The 26,263-nt window shown below is 38.0% G+C and overlaps 1 protein-coding gene across 1 annotated transcript in view; it reads right to left on the bottom strand.

The window, feature by feature from the left end:
- LOC149804882 (uncharacterized) overlaps positions 1–26,263 on the bottom strand; it is a 117,706-nt gene that overhangs the window by 75,425 nt on the left and 16,018 nt on the right. Inside the window, exons 15-17 of the mRNA XM_089933354.1 lie at positions 20,188–20,301; positions 18,621–18,642; positions 17,347–17,404 (exon numbers count right to left, since the gene is read on the bottom strand). Coding sequence (XP_089789480.1) covers positions 17,347–17,404; positions 18,621–18,642; positions 20,188–20,301 — 194 coding nt within the window. The remainder of the gene's footprint in view (positions 1–17,346; positions 17,405–18,620; positions 18,643–20,187; positions 20,302–26,263) is intronic.

The raw sequence follows: 26,263 nt of genomic DNA, 5'->3' as shown, positions 1-26,263 counted from the left end.
TCTGATAAATCAAGCTGCCATTATGATAAATCAACCACCCAAATCTGTGTTGACACTGATGGATGATTCTTTGGTCTCTTGTCACTTGCTCATTAAAATGGGTAATGTTGCTGCATGCAAGTCTTTCCGTAACAAACCCGCATACACTTCAGACACATCGGTAACTGGTAAAAGCCACATTTAGCGCGAAATTCAAAATGACCACAGGACAGAGGGTATTGCTATTCATCGTGGATTTACAAATAGCCAGACACAGGATTATAATGATCATGTCACCAAAAGAGCCTTGCAGCCGACGGTAACTCCATAACAGCGAGAAATACCGGTAAGTGCAACAAATGTTTACCAATAAGTGCAACCATAATTGACTGCAGATTTATGCAGCTTTTAATGAATAGCCGATATCAGCCCCTACACCGAAAATCAATATCATCACAGGGAAGGGGGTGATTTATCGGCCTACCATGATGATTACTAATACGATAAAATGTTTTAAGGAAGAAACAAAACACACTTGATTTGCACTAAAAATTTCCAATATATTCCAGATTGATGGTGGTAATCTGAAAAAAATGTGTCACCACAAAGCATGTTTCTAGATTTTTTAAAAAGGAAAGTGAATAAATTCTAAAAAGTACTTTTGATTGAAACAGCAACAACATAAAATATAAAAGTTCTTTTCCATTTCTAACATTCTTACATTCTTAATATTTGTGTAGGGTTATTCCTTTTGTGACAGTGGATGGCATGAAATACAAATTATTGCTTGCTGTCAAACAATAGTACTACTTCACGTTGAGTTAATGTAAGTGTGTGTGAGTTTGCCTTGGCATGGGAGAGTGCCTTGGCATGAGAGAGAGAGAGAGAGAGAGAGAGAGAGAGAGAGAGAGAGTCTATCAGTGACCTCTGCAAAAATTGTTTCTCTGGGAGAAGTTGTTCTCTGTATTTTTAGATTTTTAGATTATATATATATATATTGGTGATTGTGTTACATTTTTCTTACATTGGTAGTGGTGATGGTTGCTATAGCTCAGCATTTCAGTCCCAGTGGAAATAAACTTTGCAACGTCAGCATACCAGAACGCATGTATTAAACTTGACCCAGTTTTACTGAAAATGAATGTTATTCGTCTAAATTGCTGGATATATTCTTTGTATGGTATTCCAGGACATGCTAAAATTGTTCTGGACAAATTACGCTGTATATCACTTCCAAACTCAGGAGAATTAATTTCTCTTACAATGAAGAATTGAGAAGTAATAGACCGTCTAGGTGACTTTATGAATTTTTTAATAATAATAATAATAATAATAATAATAATAATATTAAAAAATAATAATAATGATATTTTTTGCAAAAGTGGTTGTAGTTGTTGTAGTAGTGCTTGTAGTTGCTGCGACATCTGTTCTGTAACATTAATTCAGAATGACTGTTTGCTTATTAGACTAGGATATGAACAGATTCTTTATGCATGTTAGGCTATGACTATACATATTACTGGATTTTATTTTATCCTACTCTTCCACGTTAAATAACTTGATAATTTATCTTGAATCAGCTTTAGTAAAGCAAGAAGTTAGACTGGTTCAAGACCTCTCCAGTGGCCTGGTGGTCAGAGCATATGCCTCGGATGCGGGAGGTCGAGGGCTCTCGTAAGCACTTCTGATCCAAACAAAGCTAAAAATGCATTTAGAAATTATAAACGTGAATTCATATTATTATTTCTTCTAAATTAACTTAAAAGGATGAACTACTACTCAAGTCATGTGCTATGCAGCTAGGTCACTTTTATCACAGCATGGAAAAAAATCATCGATTGAACCAAATTATATTTCAGCTTTGACTAACTCCTCTTTGTTGTTGGTGAAGCAGTCTGTGTGTGTGATTTGGATTTTTAACGTAGCTTAACAAGTTTTCAATCAGATCCCTGCGATATCTGCAATGTGGCAGTTTATAGTGATGTTTTGAAATAGGGCATCATGACGCACACATGTAGCACATTATCCTGACACCAAGTTGACCAGTCCTAACAGTTCCCTCTAAATGCTGAGCGCCACGATAGGCAGCTGTTGGTACCATTTTAGAAATCTTTGGTATGACTCGGCCGGGGTTGGAAACCGCGATCTCCCACAACCGAGGCGAAGGCTCTAACCACTAGGCCACCGGAAGGGTCTCTACACTTTGCAGTTGGATTCATCTTACATGTGAGTATATATGGTAACACGTAACACATCTGAGCCGTACAATCTATTTACAAAGTAATAACTTGCAAATGCTAGCCTTGCACACAGAGTTTCCGATAGCCTAAGAGGAAAAGCATCACAAAGGATCACATGCATTTTGAATGAATCAATAAGCAAGGGGGTTTTCTGGTTGCAGTACATGTGACATGTTGTCTTGTTTGTTTTGCCAGGTCAAAAGTTACAATCTGAAACTGGTCACCTTTTCTTGCTGGAATCCATGGACTATACACCACAATTATTTAGCAGAGCGTAATTATTCTAATTATGGACATGACCTCATATTGATGGGTATAAAAATTCATTTTCAAATTGACAGCTTGGTTTTCATTTTAGAAAAACCGAATAAAAATGTTCATGTACGGCTATGTTGTATCTTCATTAACACCCTAATGCAAGCATTGTATTATAGCAGATTATAATCCCAGTTTGGTAATACATGCTTTCAATTGGTCAGGTGTGACAAACACTGTTTGAGTGGATAATGTTTGCTCTTAGGTGCCTATTCAAACTAGAACTTTGTTTTGCTTCCTCGACAGTCGACTGAATTTTGAAATACATAAACTGTAAAATCAGCTTAAACAGGGACAGATAAAGATGAACATTTCCTTCTAATTCAAGGCAAAGTGTTGCATTGAAAGTTACTTCTTTGTCCTAGTCAAGCACTTTTATAGTCTCTGTTATAACTTGATCAGGTGATATATTGCAGCACCTGGATAGTGTATTGTAGCACACTTACTTCACACCTCTGTAGTACTTGGTTCAGAGTCTGTGCTGGCAGAAGATTTGTTCCCTGTTATATGATGTAAGGGTTTCTTCTCTGTGTTTTCTAACGTCCTCCACGTAATACTTCCAACAACATCTTCATGTTCTTTATCGTACGAGGTTAGTAGTTTTGTGTTAGTTTTATAGTGTCCGGGGACGGCCGCGTGGCCTAAAGTGATCATTGCCATCTCACTTTTGTCCACATGGTTCAAGTCTCAGACTTGGCCAAAGTGGTTATGTCAGAAAGTCGCCAGTAGCTTCCTGTGGGTTGGTGGTTCTTAGCAGGGTTTTCCTAGGTTCTTCCTTTACAATTTATACTGTATACTGGCCACCATATATAAATGATTTTGCAACAAGAAATGGCATTATATTTCAAAACAGCAACAATAGCAACTGGGATTTCAATAGTCGTCCACATAATGGTTCATCAACATTTTCAAAAGTATAGGCAATGACAGAATGGCTTAATGATCAGCGCTCAACGCAGTCCAATCCAGATGTCAATGTGCAGGCCGATGATTAATGAATCAATTAATTAATTAATTAATTAATTAATTAATTAATTAATTAATTAATTAATTAATTAATTAATTAATTAATTAATTCACCAGGCCTTCACCACATTAGATCAGTACCACCTTTGAGCTATTTTATTTTGACACCTAGTGAATGGATATCACTTGCAGGTCTGTGCTTTGCATTATGTATATTTAATTTGTATTGCTTTTTAGTTGTTTTTTAAAAATTTTTTGTCATGATATGTTGTGCGTTATGTAAAATTATAGATTTGTAGCTGACCTTGACCAAAATCAGTGACATTTTTATAAGCACATTGTTTACCTTTTTTTAACTGAAGGATAAATATCAGGATAATTATCTTGGTGGAGTCAAGGACATTGTGTTTATCATGCTCTTTATTATAATTTTAGTAACAGACCATCAAATTATAACACAGATTTTATCTTGTAAACACTTGGAACCTTCTAGAATGAACATTTTCATTATTTGATATTTTTAATAGAAAATGCTAATTGTGACTCAGGTCAGATAGAGGAGTATAACATTTGCTGGAAAAAATATTTATTCCTGCATAAACATCTGAAGCAGAAATCAGTCTTACTGTTGTGTCCAGTATTTCATTTGGGATGGAGAATAGTGCTTTCCTCGTTAAACAAGAAAGGGACCAGGTAACTGTCTTGTAAGAAAAGAGAGGGTTTATTGCTAGGACGCACAAGTTCTGAAAGAGAACAGCGTTATGGTACGCAATTTTAATTTTACGTAATATTCTATTTTTAATTGTTTGTTTTATGCAAATGTGTTTGATATGTCTAGTTTCCATATTACGTATCGTTTATTCGATTTCGTGGAAAAGTGTTGATTCTAGAGTTGTTATGCAATTTATCTTATTCAATTTTCATGGAAAAGGATTGATGCCAGAGTTGTTATGCAATTTATTTTATTTAATTTCATTGAAATTCACTGGTGTTAGAGTTGTTATGCAATTTACCTTTTCGTTTTAGAGTGGGTTTTTTTTCATTGGTAGAATTGATTGCATGCGATCCAAATTTTCATATCTGTAGGATTTCATAGGATTATATGAAATAATTTCCTTTGTCTGCTAGGAATATACTGAGCATCATGAGTTAACGATAATTATCTATTTATATTTGATTTTATAATGTTGAAATAATATTGTAGGTTAGAGATTGCTGTGAGTTAGAATTTGTGCAATAGTAATCGAACATGTAGTAGCATAAATAAAATGATACGGTAATGTTCGATATACGCTCACGTGTTAATTTATGAACTGTCGCTGTGAAGCAAGGGTAGTGTACTACCGTACTAAGTCGGAATTTATGCAGTGCTCGGATAGTTATTTATGTTTCTGAGTAACGTAAATGAGGGAATTTATGTACTGTAGAAAGTGGTACATACAAAGATTTATGAGTAATTTTGTCCTTTAAGGATCATCTTTCGGAGAGAGATAAGGGACAGTCTGAAGACAGAAGTCCGGGAAAAAAAGAAGGACGAGGTCAGAATAAAGGACCATGAAGTCCATGAAGGGATGAAACAGAGAAGAGAAAGCCGATGAAATAGGAAGACGCTGATACACGGTCAAAGGTGGAAGGTGATTCAAATCAGTCGTGTACATTGCGCTCTTTTCTCCAGTTGCTTTTAGGATGGAATAAATCCAAACTAGACACTGCTATTAAATTATGTTGACATTATTTAGATTGAATTGGAATTGCCACATTTAATTTGTTTTGATTACATTTGTTATTTTCCTTGTCTAAGGGGGCTAGTATTGCTTTATTCATTCACAGTATTCTTGCTCGGTTCTCTGTTGAAATTCTATTCTTTTTCACTCCCACCGGGCTATAACATCCAGGTAGGTCATCCACTAGATAACGCCAGCAAAATAAAATTAATTACCCCTCTTACTAAGAGGGGACGTTACAACAGGCATATCAACATTAACAGTTAGCATTGGAATTATTGCTGAATGCCACTAAAGTTTATTCAGAACTTGAATCAGAATGACTTGTTAGATAAATTCTGGAGTTATCTGGGATTTTATTTGCAATTCTGTATGTTTTTAAAAGATACATTTTCTCTTTGCAGTTTAGGGAAATAAACTATTTACTGAATGTTGCAAAACTTGCTGGTTTTCGGTCTTTGTTGAAGACCGCTGACACGTAACATTTGACACTATCAGTGGATTTCCACAAATTCAGTTTTTGTCTTTACTTACGATTGGAACTTGTTGTAAGTTTTGGAGCTAACTACAGTGACCTGACTATGGACATTAACATGTTTTCGTTTAAAAATTGCACTTGTTGCCGAGAATTAATCCCCACCAGGTGATTGCCCGACACAGTAGTGGAGTGTATAACGTCCCGCATAATATGGAGAACTTGACATATAGTTCTTGAAAGTCATGCAAAGATTAATGCGCTGATCATGATTTATATTTCATCCATTATTTAAATACATGGCTGTTACTTTCAGATACCTTTACGTCTAACAACTCTTGTGTAATTGTTTTGTCTTAGCATGGTGAGACACTCATAGGTATGCGATTGTTGCTGTGGTTTCAACATTATAAACGTTTCATGTAAAGTTTGTGCAAGTCAGACGCTGGCATTATACTAACAAAGCTAGATAACCCATTGTGTTGAGTGGCTTGGTTTTATTGAATAAATGTTTAATGCCATGCGATAAATATAATCTTACATTTTGATAGTTATCCTCGTCATAAGAAAGGTGATGGAAAAGCAACTGCATATTTCTATTCTTCAAGTACGCTTATACAGGCTGTGTTTCAGATTTAACATTACGCAATAACATATCCCTACCAAACATTCAAGTGCATTAAAAAGTGAAAATTTGAAATTAAGTGCACATTGCTCAACGTTTTCTCAATTTGACACTGAGCCATCAATAGCTCTGTCTGAGAAAGTTTTATCATACGTTCATATCATATGATCCATTTCGCAGTTGAAGTTATGAATGGTACACACTTAATATAGTACATGCATGTATGCACGCACGCGCATGCACCACCCACGCACACACACACACGCACATTCATGTACATACACATACAAACATAAATACATACATACAAAAAATCTAATGTGTACATCCACCCAAATTTACAGATCCCAGCCGTTAATACTTCGGTCATATGTGCAAATAGATCTAATGAATTAAATAATTAAATAAGAAACAATAACATAAGAAACATGACATTCATAAAAGAACAATTCTGAAACTTATGATCCTTAATTACACTTACGTATGTAGGAAATGACATCTTCAAAGTATACGTGTTACTGGCTAAGGCTTAATGATGTTTTGACAAAGAAATGTACTACGTTTGGCTTTGTTGCACAAAAAGGGGGACAATTAGGCGTAACAAACTTATTGATTCTGGTAAATCTGCACGGATTATCAGTAACAGTAACTCCGAGTCACTGCAGCTACATAAGGGCGAAATTAATTCAATGTAAACTCACTTCTACCCAATGACGTTGTGCTTGATATAATTTTTTCCCCAGTTATTTTGGTGTATGGTGTAGTTTAATGAACAGGGCTATGTTTAACCTTTAACATAACTGCTTTCTTCCATCTTTGTACTAACCGTAGCATTTCTTTCTTCAGGCCGATGTGTGTGTGTGTGTGTGATTTTGACTTTTGAACGCAGCGTTAACAATTTTTCAGTCCTATCGCTATGATATCTGCAGTGTGGCAGTTTTATAGTGATATCTAGCACTGGGGCATCATGCCACAGACATGTCGCATCATGTTCCACCCAGTTACATTATCCTGACACCAGACTAACCAGTCTTAACGCTAATCTCTTAACGCTGACCGCCTACTAGCCAGCTGTTAGTACCATTTTTGTACTATGTTAGTATCATTTTTGTAAGTCTTTGGTATGACTCGGCCGGGGTTGGAACCCGCTACCTCCCGCATCCGAGGCGGGCGCTCTGACCACTAGGCCACCGGAGCGGTATAGTTGTTTTTGTGTATGGTGTAGTTAAATGATCGGGGCTATGTTAAATCATTGTCAAAACTACTTTATTTATTCTTTGCACGTGCTGCTGGTTACCAAGGCCGCAATCACAACTGCCAAAACTTTAAGAACTGATCAGGGCATTTCAATCTTTCAGGACGATGCAAGAGAGGTATTTTTCGTGGCAGTAAGAGTGTGCCAGCAGAAATTGTCTGTTTTAGCAACGAGAAAAATAAATACTGTGCATTCAAGAGCAACCTGGATTGTAGTGATATCACAATTCAGTCAAATTGCACTTTGCAAACAGACATTTGTCCCATTAATTTGGTATTCTTGCACAAATAGCCAATGTACATTCAGACAAACTCTTGGCTTATTTTACTATCGGCACACGTCACTTGTTCAGAGCTATCATCGTTCCAGCGGGTTTGAAATTTTTCACTCTCTATGAAATGCTCCAGGGGTCAGTCGATAATTGTAAATTTTCTTTTTACCTAACAGGCACAGCCGATGCTACGCTCGATTCAAATCGGTAGTACAAAATGAGGGGTTACGTCAGTTGATAATTTAAATTTTCTTTTTACCCTGAACAAGCACAGATGATGCATCGATCGGTCCAAATCGAAAGTACAAAATGAGGGGCTATGACAGTCGATAATTGTAATTTTTCTTTTTACCTGAACAGGCACAGCCGATGCTACGCTCGATCCAAATCGGTTGTAACTTTTGGAAACTTTTACCCGTAAATATCAATAGTATTTACACATTGTAAAAGTATAAAAACAAATTATAATTTAAAAAAGCAATCATATACATACATATATATATATATATATACATATATATATATATATATATATATATATATATATATATATATATATATATATATATATATATATACACACACACCAAGAAAGGCTAAGAATAATCGTCGCTGATTCCGCTGTTTTGACTTAGTCTTTGTTTTCTAAGTTGTCCATGAATTTCAATGACATGCACCATGTTCCTACAATTAAAATGTAGTCTTGCATGAATTATGTCTTTACAAAAGACAAGGTTGAACAACACATGTTAAAACATGGAACACGATTGCTTTCTAATGTATGTAATAGTAAACATCCGACTGTATCAAACTATTGTAAACATTCCTATTTTTTGGGCTTCACACAGGTGTAGAAAGCTGTTTCTATCCTATAAACTCTTTTGGACACCAACATATCATAAACAAGACCACATAAAAAATGTAATTAGTTTTCTGAAAAGATACTACAAAACACTGCTGAGTAGTTTCTTTAGCTCTAAACACAAAGTAATGGAGCCTCGTGTTTGGAACTAATTTGTTGATCGTAATATATAGACGTGACATCGGAGTCGATCGGCGTAAGTATAATATCCAGAATTGGATAGTAAATCGCCAGATAGCGGATTCGCTTATTTAGCGACTATGGCGCAGAGTCAAACTTCGCATGTAATTCGCAGCCATTGTGAACTATATTCGGAGCTACATTTGCTCACATGGCACATTAGGATGGCAGAAGGAAACAAAGGCACAGTCAGAACATTGTCAGACTTTTCAGTGCGGCATCGATCGGAACATCGCTCGGTCATTTTCGTCAGTCGCAAAATAAACATCGGATGTAATTCATCGCCATTAAGAACCATATTGTAAACTACTTTTGTTCACATGGAACACTATGGCAGGAGAAGGATGCAAAGTTACGATCACATCAATTCCGGCCTTTGTTGTCGTTAAAAATATCATGCACTATGCCATATACACACAGTTATTTCACGAACTGACGCAAACGCTCGAGCGATGTTTTGATTACCTCAGCATATGTGGTGCACTCTGCCAGAGGACATGATCAAGCCCAGGACTCGGATCATGGTAATTAATTCCATGAATGCACTCTTAATCCGTGTTTAGAGAATATCTCCTATCCATATTTGGTGGTGTTTATTGGCTTGGATTTAGACACTTCTTAGTTTTGATTTAAAGGAAAGTGTTTCTTTAGAATATGAGCAATAATGACTGATTGTGTGTAATTTAGCGTCTGTGAGAATATTCGGGCATTATTAAGTGGGCTCGGGAATGAAATATGTGACCTATTGCACGTTATTTTGTTTATAGTTCAGCTTCGCCAAGAAAAAGGCTGGTTAATTTCTGTAAAGAACTCCATCTTTCAAAATACTTATAATATCATACGTTTGTTAGGACTTAAACAAAAGGAAACTAAAGTACATATAAACATGTGCAGAAACTTTATCGGGGAAATAACCGTGACCGGCGATCACCGGAAGTATGACGCAGTTATCAGTGAAACAGTACCAGATCTCAATCATGCCATGAACAAAACACTATAACGATGACAATTCCGAATATAAAGTTCCGTCGTGACAAATAATCATCCATCAAATAAGTTGGACCATAGACTTCTACATGCATCTGCATGTACCAGTCCGTACATGGACACTGGCCATTAATTTACCAACTTTTTAAGCTTTACCGGGGAGATACAGTTAAATGTTTGTTACCTCTCCTGCTGGATTTCCACCCTCTCATGGTGTAGTTACTGACTAGCATACCCACATATACACATACCCTCTTGTTCGTTAACACACTGGAGTAGAATAATGTACCGATTGACTAAATGTATGTCTAGTCTTTACACTGATAATATACCCGAACGTTAGTTCTTATTTCGAATGAATCATGAAAGAGCTCTCCATAATAAGTACAATATTTCCAAAGCTCTTATTCACAATTAATGTAAAATATTCTGTGACGAAATCGTCAGTTTAGTACAATTCTGAAATGTGATTTTAGTGTTTGTATTCTCTTTCACCGGCGCGCATGTGTGCGTGTGTGTGTGTGTGCGTGTGTGTGGAATGTTCCTACTTAAACATTCATGTAATCGTCGCGCAAGTTTGAATAAATAATAACCTTAGATTCGCTATTCACCGTCAATCTTATCACTATTTGGCTTGCTGTTATATGCAACAATACATTTACCTGGGACCAGTGCCAGGGGCGTACCTACCATAGCAAGAGTATGCAAAGTATAGGGGCCAATAAAATTTTTTTTTTTTACATTATAGATAAGGCAGGGACCCATCGGTAATCTATGCATAGTGGCCCAAATATAGTAGCTACGCAACTGACTAGTGCAAATTAGTTTCTTTTTTCTTCTGTGGTAGGAGGAATGCAGGGATTCCCAATTGCTCTCTTTCTCCATTATTTTTACTTTGTTTTCGTTATCTTTCTAGGCTGAACTGATTGTCGAAAATGACACTTATTTCACTAATCACTGCATGAAAACCGTTTGCAAATATGTAATGAAAAGTGCCAAAGGAACAAAGTATTTATTTTTCGCCTGACAATGGTGTTATTTACGTACGGAGAGACATATCTTCGTGGTTTGTTTTGTCCATATTATACCACCAGGGCTCGTATCGTTGCTTACAATTTAAATACTTACAAAAATGGTACTAACAGCTGCCTCGCTTGGCGCTCAGCATTAAGAGGTTAGTGTTAGGACTGGTCGGTCTGGTATCTGGATAATGTGACTGTCACACTGCAGATATCGTAGAAATGTGGCTGAAAAATTGTTAAAGCTACGTTAAAAATTCAAATTACACAGACACACTTACAATTTACCTACGGGGCCCCGAGTGGCCTAAAGCGCTCTCCGTTACGGATCACTGCCATCTCACCTCTGTCTGCGTGGGTTCGAGTCTAGGATTCAGCCAATGTGGGCATGTGAGAAAGCTTGCCAGTAGCTTCTCGTGGGTCGGTGGTTCTTCCCGGGGTTTTCCCGGGTTCTTCCTCCACCATTAATACTGGCCGCCATGCATAGCCTATCGTGTGCTGAAATATGGCGTTAAACCCAACAACAACAACAATTTACCTACAAATCACACGTGAACTGTGTATAATCATAGGATTTTACGGTACATATATGATTTGTACGTAAATTGTAAGAAACGATACGAGCCCTTATGGTTGCACATGCATTGAGGTCTTGGCAAGAAATTTCGAAACTGGAAATCAAGTGCCACAATTCTCCCAAAACTTAAAAGAGTCAAGTATGCTGAATACTGAAAACCCAACGTTTAGAAACTGAGAGTCTAGCGCCAGAAAATGAAGATCTAGGAAGCAGGGATTTGCCTACGAAAGCCCGAATGGCCTAAAGCGAGGCAATAGTCTGTACTAGGCAACTGGGTAAACCGTCCGCGAGGACATGCTATGGAAAGGCAAGTAAGAAAAAGATGTAAAGTCCAAGGCATCCAGGTGTACTTACAAGTTATATCATTAACATATTCTGTAGTTGTATACACTCTTTACAGCTCATACCTTTTCTATTTTGACTCTATTTTCATTGAGACATTAGAACCTTGTACCTTTTCGAATTTGTACACAGGCACGTCAATTGGACACAATCATTCTTTTCTCATCAGAAATTAAAATTGAAATCCAGTCACAACAAAGTCTAAAAGAACCAGACTCTACGTCTGTATGACCGCCTCTGATGAGAAAGAGAGAGAGAGAGAGAGAAACACTGATAATGGCGCCAATTCAAAACGGTTTCCCAAAGTTTCCAGCTAAACAAGGTTTTCGTCAGGGAAAAAACAAAACACGATATACGATACAAACACTTGACACAAAATCTGCGAAAGATTCTGGACTCCTACGTATTGAATCACTAGGGACAATTTACAACAAGAGATATAACAATATAAAGTTTTGCGAAATCAGGAGACGAGCGTGTTCTTATGCCTGTCACACAGCGAACCGGTATGTTTTGGTCTAATTCTGAGCTGTGGACAAAGGACGTAAACACATCATGGCGTTTGGATAGTATGCACATACCATAAGAGCGATTTTTTATTACTTGGGGGTGGGGGTGGGGGGGGGGCAGCAGGTCGAGAGTAGATACTGTTAGTCAGTAGATTTAGAGTACATGTCAGTTTTTGTGCTCCCTTCCAGAAGGTCAGATCGAGTATAGTATGAGGTACTAGACCTGTTCCACGACTCGGACGTAAATTTCATCGTAAGGTGAAAGTTACTGGCGAATTCAAAATATATTATGAAATTGTCGCCCGTTTCGATTGATTTCGATTCTATGTCGTCAATGAGTCTACACCATTTTAGGAGTCTATATGGTGCTTCTTTACGAAACTTTTGCTATAGTATTCTTCCCATGAAAATATTGCCAGACGAAGGTGAAGTGTCCACGGAGGAACCATACTGTTGTATGAAGTTGTTCTTGTAGCCTACATATGGCTATCCGTATGTTATGATGGAGGAAGGACCCGGGAAAACCAGATAAGAACCATAGATCCACGGGAAACTAATGGCAAGGTTTCTGAAATACCCACTTTAGCCGAGCAGACCAATTCCACTATTTCACATGTTCTGGATGTTTTTTTGTTGTTGTAATAAACAATTACTATTTTCATTAATACGTACACATCTTTATCATCATTATGAAAGCGCTCGCTAGAACGTTTAGGTGAATTTCATTTTAATGTAAGCATACTTGATTTTGATATTTATCCTCGTCATGAGAAAGGTGTTTGAAAAGCTACTGTGTATTTCTAAACATGTTCCACGATTCTTCAAGTACGCTTACACGGGCGATGTTTCATATTTTAATATTATGTGATGAAAGATCCATACAAAACACTAAAGTGCATTAAAAAACCAGTAACACGAAAATAAATGCACACAACTCAATGGTTTGACACTCATATATTCAATAGTTCTGTCAGTGGATGTTTTATCTGACCTTATTCATATATGTATTGAATCAATTTTGATACTGAAGTTATGAATGTTATACAATTAAAAGAGCAACAACTTTGCGTACATACGTAAATACCATTGTACATATGAACATACATACATACATACATACATACATACATACATACACTTACATGCATACATACTGTTACAACCCAGGGGTCATGCTTGACCGAGCGGTGTCAAACCCTGGCGCGATTCTGCTAGAAGTAATAAGTTTCCCCTAATTCTAAAGACCTCCATACAACTTCTGTTGTAAATTAGAAAGCCCAACTTGTCCATTCTGTAAATAATTTTACTCTAATCAATACAAGACCACATATCTCACAATTTTCCAATTGTCTATCAAACGCACATCTGCGTGGTTTCTCTTCATCAACGTTCCGTACCGTCAGCGTTTCACGCCGTAAAACTATACAATGCGTCCTAACACAGGGAACTATTTTTGCTACGCCATCTTAGACCAGTGAAATCATGGTTTTGAGCCACATTTCCCCTGTAAAACTGCATCGCATTTGCCACCATGGCGACATAAACGGTACCGGCCGACAACTGAACAGTCCCTTCTTGTTTATTCCATTGTGTAATTTACCCGACTCCTATAATAAATACTGCACCTGGAGTCACACAACCAATGTACACCACTATATTTTAATAGGGACTATGGAACGACAGGGACACACATGCTGCTCTAACCTGAATGCACCAAACGTAAACCATGACATCATGGAAAGTCACTAACACTTCACTCCGTGACGTTTGCTCCTAGTAACTGGCTAATTATTTCGGCCTGAGGAATATTTCCATAGGACCGAGTTCTCATAATCAAACAAGTAATCACAAAAATCTAAGAATTCCTTAAAACGGAGGGGGGGGGGGCTATAACTAAATGCACATACTCCAAAATCTATTACAATGCCTACATACGTGTGACCAGCCTTCCTACATTTCTATAAACTTTATATATATATATATATATATATATATATATATATATATATATATATATAAAGAATACAAATCATCTGGCGAATAAAAGTCCTTTCAAGTGCACTGGATCCACGTGTCAGGCATGGATATATATATATATATATATATATATATATATATATATATATATATATATATACACACACACACACACAAGCATAACACAAATTTGTAGAGGCACAAAATAATGATTCGATCCAAACCATTGATAATTACTGCTGATAAATACGTCGGTCACCCGTACCAGTAGGTTTATTTAATTCATCAAGAAAGAAATAATATGCGAAACAATGATATACAAAGAACAATGTTTTAAAATTATGTACACGTTATTGATAATTAATAACCCTTAGGTGTGTATGAATTGACATATTCAATATACGGGAAGAATTTGTTATGGTTGAATGATGTTAGACCACGAAACGTAGAAAATGACGAACTTGTGATTGCACCGAACTTTCTCATGTGAGCAAAACTGTACCGATTATCGGTAAAATTAAAGCCTAATCACTGCAGCTACGAATAGGCGATATTATATCGATGTAGACACACCTCTGACCATGCATATACTTTTTTCTTGATATAACTGATTATCGACTATTGTTTTGTATGGTTTAGTAAAATTATCGTGACTTAATCATTGTCAAAACTGCTTTACTCCATCTTTTGCACGAGCTGCTGACTATCAAAGTGTTATTTATAATTGTCAAAACTGTAGTCACTGACCATGGCATTTCTGTCTTTGAGGCCGATGTGAGATAAGATTTTTAATCGCAGTAAGAGTGTGACAGTAGATATTTCTGTTTTACCAACTAGAAAAAGTAAATATTGTACATTCAACAGCAACGTTGATTGTAGTGATAGTAAACTTCGTTTAAAATGCACTTTTAACGCAGACATTTGTTCCATTATAGTGGTGATCTAGCAGGAACAGTCAATGTACAATCAAACATACTCTTGACTGCTTTATTTTCAGCATATGTCACTTTTCAGAGCTACGATCATTCGAGCGGGTTTTCCGTTATTATCCTTCCGTCTATGAAATGTTTTGGTTACCAAAACGAGCGACTACGTCAGCCGTTAGTTTAAATTTTTCTACTTATGTTGAACTGTGGCAGCCGATGTTACGCTGGATCCGTATCGGTAGTAAGTTTGGGAAACTTTTACCCGTAAACGTAGATAGCACTTGCACATTGTAAAAAGTGTAAAAACAAACTATAATTACAAACAAAAGCGTGGACAAACACAATTACCCACAAACACTATAAAAGGTTTAGAACAATCATCGATGATTCATTTGTTTAGCTCTGGTGGTTCTGCCTTTGTTTCCTATGCTGTTCATGAATTGCAATGGCATGCATCACGCTTCTGCAATGTAATATATTGTCTTTCAGAACTAGAGTCTTTACTAAAGACGAGGCTGAACACTAAATGTAAAAGGTGTTACACATTCACTTTCTAATTTTCTGCAATAGTACACATCCGACCGTAACCAATTACGGTAAACATTCAGATTTATTGGCTTCACACATGTATAGAATGGCGTTTCCATCCAAGAAACATCCTGACACCAACGTGCATATAAAAGAACACACGATACGATTTCATCAGCTTTCTGAAAAGATAAAATAAATACCGGTAGTTTCTTCAGCTCTAAACATATAAAATGTTTATAACCACAAATACCAATAGTTTCTTCAGCTTTAAACATTTGTGGAACAAGTATTTAACATGTGATGGAATGAAGATAAATAAGCAGATGGCTAGCATGCTTTGAATTCCTATTGCATACTCGTCTCGTTCGAAAACGAGATGGCAAGATGTGTACCATGTAAACCTATAGAAATGAAAGTTTTAACGAATATTTGATGCTTCAGGTAACAAAATGGTGTGCTAACAAGAGTCAGTCGTACAAAAAGAACCTAACGTAGGAAATGTGACCGTCACAAGAAAGCCAAGGAAGACCGAATTCTTGGCTCGAGGGCAATGGAGGTATTGCCGTTACGATTGCGTATCCTGAATTCACCCTGCGTCTATGACCTAATGGCGTGATAAGGCTAAGACCTGCCTAGCCGTATGTACGGCATACAAGTAGAGATCGTAGATTGTCCAAATCTCGAATATCACCCCGCAGAACAAGCGACGTCACAGCCAACTGTATTTTGAAAAGTCCAAGCAGGGCGCGATGTCATAACCAACTGTATATTGACAAGTCCAAGTAGGGCCGACGTTAGCTGACCTACGTTTCCTAACTACGGATCCATAGAAATTTCAATGGTTTTATTATATCTTTCGGTATGAACTCATTCTTAGGCATGACATCACTTATTTAGTCTCTGCTCGGCGAAATGTTTTCATACATGTCGTCTCCCACTTCATAAAAGCTTAAAGATCGGATAAAATTCATGCATGGGCAGAAAGAACTGAAAATATGTGAGCGAGATGAGACAATTGTTTTTATGAAGGCTAATGATTAAATTATCGACTTCTGCAAAACCCAATTTCTATGAATCCGTGATTAATTAAGTTACACAACAGAAAATTAGACAATTGGCAATGACGTCGCCTCGCCAGCTCTGACTAACAAAGAGCTTATCATTAAAGTTCTTCAACGACGCATTTGTGAGAAGATTCTTGTATATAACAGTATACCGAGATATTGAATAAGCATTCAAGAAGCGATTCTTGACATAATTATTTTGGAAAAATCTGTACCGTTTCCATTCCCTTCATCTGGAAAGTAAATAAGGTACGAGGAGAAGGGTTGTGGAGTGGCAAACGATATGCATCATCTTATGTATTCCTATTTCAGCTTACGCTCAGGTCCGGGGCATGCCAAGTTATACATGAATGCAATGAATAATAGCTAACTGGGCAAGTCCAAGAAAATTGTATTTATTTGAACATTTTAATATCTACTCATTGTAGCGAAATCACATACAGCAAGCAGGAGAGAGAGAGAGAGAGAGAGAGAGTTTTACCTCGTAGGTGATTATAGTTTTGTTGTAAACTCAAAAACTACTCCATCAACAAAATCTTTATCGAAGGTCAGCTTGTTTTCAAGTTCATCAAAAGAATTCCTGTAGAGTAATCGAAACTATGGTATGATATTCCGTGTATTCATATATTACCGTTATATTTACTTGCACACTGATGTAAATTAATTAAGTGTGGAAGGAATGTTCGATATACATGACACTGCCTGCTAGATGTAACTTGACAACTTTCTATTACAAATATTACATGACACCGCATCCTATGTATGACTTGACAACTTTGTATTACGTATAATACATGACACTGCGTCCTTGGTGTAACTTGACAACTTGCTATTACGTATATTGCATGACACTGCGTCCTAGATGCAACCTGATAATTTTATATTACACATATTACATGGAACTGCGTCCTAGATGTAACTTGTCAACTTTCTATTACGTAAATTACATGACAGTGCGTCCTAGATGTAATCTGGTAACTTTCTCTTCCGTATATTACATGACAATGCGTCCTAGATATAACTTGACAACTTGCTATTACGTATATTGTTGTTGTTGTTGTAGGGTTTAACGCCATTTTTCAGCACACAATAGGCTATACATGGCGGCCAGTATCAATGGTGGAGGAAGAACCCGGAGACAAACCCCGGGAAGAACCACCGACCCACGAGAAGCTACTGGCAAGCTTTCTCACATACCCACATTGGCCGAATCCGAGACTCAAACCCACGCAGACAGAGGTGGGATGGCAGTGATCCGTAACGGAAAGCGCTTTAGACCACTCGGCCACTCGGGGCCCCACTATTACGTATATTGCATGACACTGCGTCAGTGATGTAACTTGGTAACTTTCTCTTACGCATATTACATGACATTGCGTCCTAGATATAACATAACTTTCTATTACGAATATTACATGACACTGCGCAATAGATGTAACATGATAGCTTTTTATTACGAATTTTACATGATGTAATATAACATTTTACTACCTTATGTTAAAGGAGATTGCGTCCTAGATGTAACCTGATAACTTTCTATTACGTATATTATATGCCATTGAGTCCTAGATGTAACTTGACGACTTTTTATTACGAATATTACTTGACACCTTTTTTTAGTACACATATTACAGGACATTGCGTCCAAGATATAAACTGACAAGTTTCTATTACGTATATTACATGACATTGCGTACTAGGTGTAACTTGATAACTTTCTTTTATGTAAATATAAGACTTAAATACCTCTTGAAAAAAAAAAACGGAATAAGAAAATTGAACTCAAGTTTTCTCACCTTCTAAATTCATTTTCTTTTGCTGTGAAAAGAAAATAAATAACTTTAGTATGCTGAATATAGTCTAATCTAAAATACAAAAAAGAAAAGAAATAACTGACAAAATCCTATGAATGAATATTCTAGACGAGGTTTTGGTTCCAGACGAGCTGGAAAAAGGACCACAATAACCTCGAGGCTTCTGTATAGAAAATTCCTATTATGTTAAGGTACTGTGAGTCTGGCTTACCTGAAGTTGAGACAATTTTAAAAAAAGAACTGACCCTGTATCTATAAAATTCCTCAACTTGAGTGCTCACTCAAACTCAAAATTACTTTTGACATAGATTTTGTAATTATTCAGTTGTTAAAAAATAACTATACACATTGAACCGACATCTGTATCTAAATGTATTGCTGCTTTGAAATATCTTGCATTTCATTTGGCTTATTTTTGTAAGCTATGCAATTTGGGTTCGAGTTTGCAGGAGGACTTTAACCAATATGAGGGTAGGCCTGGAAATCACACAACTTCTGAGTCTGAATTTGAATTTGAGACATCGAGTTTGTGTCAGCCAATCAGAAAACAAACATGTACTGTAGTAACGACAAATTTGATTGGTTGAGAGTGAAATCTCGATCTCACACTTGTATGATCTCCAGTCGGATTTATTGAGAAACAAATCCTTTACTTGGGTGTACTCAGAAATTCTGATTTTGATAGCTTACAATAAATAAACAAATTAATATACACGAGACTGCAAGGTAACAATACATTTCAATACATATATCTGTTAAATATGCATAGCTTGACTTGTAACAATCTAGCAAGCATACGACTTACGATAAAGGCAATTTCATGCTGGTTTGCGTACACTCAAGTTAAGAGACTTTGTCAATGTGGAGCCATGTATGTAGTGTGCAGTGATAATTCACTGAAACCCTTCTTTTGCGCGTTCCAAGATATTAATAACAACTGTGCAGAAATGCAAATATCACAAATATTGGCATAGACGATCGTACATAGAAATATAAGTCACACATGAGATGTTTTATAACGACTGGAACAATTTTCGACTTTAGACCGATGAACTGTAATCCTCTAATATCGGTACAATTCCCAATCATCATGTTGGTTCATATTTTTTGCATCTAAATTGTTTCTAAATGCTATAAAGAATGATAAAAAATGATGTTCATGGTATGTCTAAGACAATTCACAAATTCAAAAGTACAGAAGGAAGCTGAACTTCTATCCAAGGGATCGAACGATTTTTTGACTTCTTTTTCAGGTTACGCTTTAGCTCAAATTAAATGTTTGAGTACCTGTTAGCTGCGTCACTAAATAAATAAAAAGATTCTTGAATGTTACAGTGTTAAAGTGTGCATAAAATATATGACCAAAGACTTGTGCCATATGTGAACACGTGTAAATCTGAAACTGTGGTCAACAGAGAGAGAGAGAGAGAGAGAGAGAGAAAGGTAGACAGACAGACGGGGAGAGAGAGAGAGAGAGAGAGAGAGAGAGAGAGAAAGGTAGACAGACAGACGGACAGAGAGAGAGAGAGAATCCATCATCCATTCTTACGTTTTTTTCGACAGCAGAATCCAATACAGAATGCCAAAATGGCGAGGAGTGGGACACCGGAAGTTATGGAGATGGCGATAGGAACAACGATCTGGTTAAATGTGTCAGCTGGTACTGTAAGTCAAAAATAGGTTGCGTATGAATTTTCAGTTTTACAGACATTTATCTCACTATGTATGTAATCTCTGCTCAATGTGTATATATTCTCGTACTTTAATTGTACTTCTCTGTTGTCTTTTCTATATTTCTTCAATACTAAACCAATATACACTTTCTCCAAGTAGTTACATAAGCTACATTCTTTGCAATAGGGCATGGGTCATTCGAGTTGAAAATATATTGGGTTCATTCAAATTCATTACAGAAATTCACAAATTCACAAAATATGCAAAGATCCGTTTTCAAGTCATTGTAGACACAAAACTTTACACTGAATATAATACATTCTGCTTCATTCCAGCCTGTAATTGCCGACCGTTGAATTCTGAACCATTTTTGAACTTAGAAGCTCTTCAATGCGCAAATATTAAGTTTTGCCAGCGATGGCGGTCAAAGTGTATATCCATGTATTATGAATGTTATAAGTGTTGAAACTAAGATAACAATTTTCACTATTTAAATATGACAGACGCAGAGGACTTTATAAGAAAAGCTTTTTAACTCTTAAATTGAAATGAACGATTATCACCCGTGAAAAGGAAAGAAAAGGGCTATAATAACAGCTAATCTCTTCAAGAACTACAGAGAGGGATCGAATCATATGTCAGTTTTATATTAACCAGAGTGTAAATAACGTTTGTATGTATTTAGAAACAAAATATAACCGTTGCATAGGTTTGACACCCAATACACAGAAAATCATCCAGATCGTGTGCCCTTCCCGTTTGTTCCGACCTTCACAAAAATCTAAAAGGAAATCCAATTGAATCATAATATCCATTAGCTTCCTGGACGAGATAAATCTCGTGTTGAAGTCTTCTGTCGATATTTTTCCAAAAGTTTATAGAAAAACATTACGTTTCTTTCTAACAATATTAAGATTTCTTTGTGTACAGGTTTCATAATTCTATGTAGAAATCAGAACACAATAAAATAAACTTTGCAAATCTGGCGATACCAATTCTTCTTAATAAAATATGTTTCTTCGAAAATACTTTACCCAATCACAGTACCTTAGAACTACCGCCAACAGTTGTCTTCCGATCTATTTGGCGGTCCTGCAGAGTGATATCCCCTTACATATAAGACTTGCGGCACAGTGCAAGAATAATCCAGTTAGTACTGGAGTAGAAGGCACGCTTCCTATGGATGTAACTGCGGAGAGGATTGGAGGGTGTTTGTGCATTATGGTTGGGTAAGTATTTTCTGAGAAACATATTTCACTAGGAAAAATCGTGTTCCTCTTGGAATACTTTACCCAATCATAATACCTTAGGAGAATATATAAGAGGTGGAGAGGTACATCCCTTTACCCCAGAGATATCATCTCCCGTCCCCTAAGGTAATAGAACAGCTTCTATGTAACCTGACTGGATGAAATTCCATCTGTCAGGGCGCGGCTTGAAAAGGGATTAAATTTACCCCCGCAAATATGTTTTATTGATGTCGGCTAATGAACCGTTCCGGTCTGATACTAGGTTGATGGCAACTGCTCGAAACTCATGAGGTGAAGTGCGTAAACGTTCATATAAGGTTATTTCCCTATATGCTGAGAGAATGGCTTCCTTACTCCAGGACGTGATATTCTGTTGCAATCGATATTACTGTCCTTTAATAAGTAGAAAGAGGCGTGATATCCATCGACGAAACGACTCTGTTCATATTAATAAATTACCTGAAAGCACATACTACATCTTGTAAGTGGCATTTAGTTGAGTAGACAGGGTTCGTGACAGAGATTAACTACCCATAAAAGAGAGACAGCTTTCGGCAATGAAAGAGGATGCCGTTATAAATAAAACTGACCCGTCTTGTCTAAGAATTATGCCTGACGTTGGTAATGCTATGAGGAAGGAGATTTGGTGGGAAAAGGAGCGCCAGATATGCCATTGAAAATAGTTCAAAATGTGTCTATATCCAGTCAGGTTAATCCCAAAAATAGGTTCCACTTTTGGCCTAGGGTTAACGTTTCCGGCCGTGTAGACACTAAGTTGGTGAGAAGGTCGGATAAGTCCTGGGTTTGTCCGATATCCTCTCTCCGATGATGACGAAAGGTGTCAGCGATCGTGAAGCGTTAACCTTGGATCGTACCAGGTGCTAACTTGCTCTCTTCAAAGAGCCTGGAGAGGTAAGATACGCACGTTTGGGCACCACTGGGTGACACTGTGCTCTGGACTTCATATGCTTCGGAGTGGATGGCCATAGCGCCTAAGCGTTTATCTCCACGACTGGTTGCGAAAATGTTGAATTTGAGGGCCTGTTTGAGATGATCCAGACAGATAAAACAACTACTGTCGTGAATATACGAATAGATGAAGGAAACCTTGAATTCTGCGGAGTTTCCAATGCAAGATTGATGAAGTAGTTAATCAACAACTCTTCCCGACGTAGTGGTGCGATGAGGACGAGGCTACACACTGATTCCATTGCTTTCTGAATCACACTGGAATCAGAGGTGTTGGGGGTTGGTGTACAAGTTCAGGTTGGTCCAATCCAACGATAAGGCGTCCACTTCACAAGCTGTTCGCTCTGGGACGGGAGAGACAAAGCATCTATTTTTTGGTATTCTCTATTGTCGCAAAAAGGCCTACCAGTAGTCGGTCTCATCGGATACAGATCTGAGTGAGAAACGAGGGATGGAAAGAATATTCCTTCTGTATTAGTCAATTGTTCTGTGACGAAGGGTCGGTCTGTATGTTGAGGAGACCCTGTATATGGTGAACGTGTAAGGCTTGTTGACGACAACACTACTTCATAAAGCCCCAAAGGTCTGGGGACTGGGTTCCTCCTCGTTCTTGAAGATAAATCACCATTATAGGATCGAGTTCCTCCTTGTTATTTGAGATAAGTCTCACAACAGGACGCAAAGATCTGGGGACTGAGGTCCTCCTTGTTGTTGGGGATAAATCACCATTATAGGATTGATATAATCCTGTGTTGAGATAAAGTCACCACTGTAGAGTTGTCACACAGAATGAGAACTCCCTTGCCTTCTAAACATTCTTGTCCCAATGAAAGTTTTTACAATGTCCGTCCTTTCCAGATTTATTGATCTGAAGATATCATTCCTGGGGAGATAATGCACTACTGGTGTTCCGAAATGATGGTAGTGTGTGGGTTCCCCAGCCTTTCGTACTTGCATTGGTAAAGACTAACCACGAACGGGTGGACACGTAGATGCATACCCACCGTGATCCACGTTAGGTTGCTCCAATTCCACCGATGGTGCCTCAGCTGGGTGCACATGATGAGAGCATGATCCAGTGGGCAAACATGAGGACTCCACTCGTACAATACAGAAGGCGACCTTGGATCATGATGTCCGCTGACACGTTGAGCTATTCCGTGCGGATAGAATTCTTTGAATGTAAGATCCTACAATCGGCCTTTCAGTGACCAATCCTGAGGGAGACATTATGGTGCCTGTGTATTGAAGTCCATACGTCGGTGAACAAATGGTGGAGATGCTACTAGGACGGAGTTTGCCTTGTTGATGAGAGAAGTCCAGATTGGTAACAAAGGCTATCATGACTGGTTAGAACTAATTCACTAATTTCGCTGCATAATGTTGTCCGGGTAACTTGATGTTGACGCAATAGAAATGGTCCGGCCATGCGTCATTACTCGATTCGTCAGATGATGGAAGACCCCGGGCCGAGGTGGAGCCGCAATCGGGGTGCCCTGAAGTGATATACGATTCTGTTGGTAAATTGCAGGAACGCCATGAGAGCCTTGTACATACAGACCTGAAGATATGCCCCCGTCTAAACCGACAGAGATGGCAAAGTATCCCTCTTGGGTATCGTTTAAAATGTGCTGAGGCGTTTCCATCATGAACCATAGGGCGTGAATAAATGGAAAGATGACCAGACGTAGAGAGTCCTGTGCCGTTGGGAGCAAGGAAATGGTGTGGAACGAACGATAGAACCCTCTCGCTGCTATATCCGAATGGTATGAAATTGTTGGAGCTTCGATAAGACGGCTTTCAGTGGTTTGTGTCCTATGAATGACATCTGTGTTATTTTGTTGATTCCCCGCACTATCACTGTATCGACGCTGTGATTGCGAAACGGAGGTAACTGTATTTCCTTGCTGTCTTGTTAGCGCACTTCGTCCATCGGGACGTTAAACATACGGTAGAGGAAAAAGGCCGAGCTCTTAGCCTGAGACCGACTCCCATGCATGCCATGATGTAGTCTGAGTGGAAGAAGATAACATATGTTCTGTTGGTTGGAACATAGCCATAGAGAGCTAAGTCCAACAACGAAGTCAGGGTAACAATATTGCTCATTAAATGAGCAGTGTCAACCAAGGACATCCGTTCCATACGTATAGAGTGTGGCTATGTCATCACCAATGCAGGGAGATCACTGTCATTGCAGCGGTTCCGAATGAAACGCTGGAGTGTGTGTGTAAATGTTCGAACCGCCGACGAACTGATGATGATGGTGGGCCAGAAAGCACGCGACTCTCCCAGACTGAGAACGTAAATAAAATTGAAACCTCCGTTCCTCGTAAGATCAACAGATGCTGGAGCGTCGGTGCATGTTGTTGATGGACACAGAGTCCGAGGACAAAGCTCCGAGGGCGGAAAAACGTTCTCAATGGAGGCTCGGAAGGGAGAATCTTTCCGCGCCCTCTGGTAGGGTAGAATAGATGACGGTACTGGTAGAACGAGCAATATCATCCTCGTTGCGTGGAGTTAGGCTACAGTCCCATGGAACGCGTGAAACTTACCTGGGGAAGAGGGACGAGGTCTATTGCTCACTAAACGCGTAGAACGCCCTGAATTAGTTACCATAACTTCAAGACAGTCGCTGTGTAAAGAGGCTCTTCTCGTGGCAGAGTGTAGAGAAATTGGGAAGCGACGTCTGTTGAGGCGTGGGAATCTACTCGTGTTATTATGCCGAATGATTATCACGAGGTGGTACTAGTTAGACTGGTACCTGTCCATGTCTGCAAGTGTCGGATCGACGTACTGGAAGCCCGGGCTGTTACTGATCGAGCCCGTAATCTTGATGTTTAGCATATATGGCGTGACCGGCCTGAACGGAAATAGGACATCATTGTGCTGTGTGACTTGGATTGTTTAACCTAGTTTTAATAATTTTTTAGTCATATTGCTACGATGTCTGCAGTGTGGCGTTCATAGTGATGTCTAGCACTGGAGCATAATGCCGCAGACATGTAGCATGATGTCCCAGCCAGTCACATTATCCTGACACCAAGCTGACCAGTCCTAACACTAACTTCTTAATTCCAAGCGCCTAGCGAGGCAGCTGTTAGTATCATTTTGCTGCATGTCGAGCCCACTATCAGAGCATTGCTGTAAAATATATGAAAGTGTGTTACATAATAAATCGTCTTAGCTCTTAATGATATATGCCAAGCATGAAGAAAATCGATAAAGTAGTTTAGTAAATATTAGCAAAATTAAATCCTTTACACACAAAATAAATTATCTCACATTTTCTTTGACGACAACCTTGACACCAACACCAAAGGGCGAGTAAGCGTGTCCTGGAATTAACTGTCTTAACTTCATACTAATTTGTCTCAAGTGTGATTTAAAATCCATCAATCGATTTAGGAAATATAAGCAAACGAAAATTATTTGACCAAAACCTTAACGCATACGTGTCTCACCTTGACTCCAAGATAGTAGGGACCAAGTAGCTTCTCGTGGCTTCTCATAGAATCAAGCGTCGTAGCGTCTTAGTGATTCATGTCAAATATGATGATAATCTATCAACGAGTTTAGGAAATGGAAGTGAAAAAATGTAGTTAAAGCCTTAACGCAAAGTTTCAATGGCTTAGGATCTTGATCCAATGGTATATGTGACCAGTAATCATCTCGTAGCATGAATTGTCATACCTTGATAATGATTCACGCCAAGCAAGCATGGTGAGAATTTAA

Source organism: Sinohyriopsis cumingii, chromosome 2, assembly GCF_028554795.1.
Source record: "Sinohyriopsis cumingii isolate HCF-2022 chromosome 2, ASM2855479v2, whole genome shotgun sequence".
Taxonomy (NCBI): domain Eukaryota; kingdom Metazoa; phylum Mollusca; class Bivalvia; order Unionida; family Unionidae; genus Sinohyriopsis; species Sinohyriopsis cumingii.
Note: the sequence above shows the minus strand (reverse complement) of the source record. Positions and strands in the feature narration are given on the sequence as shown.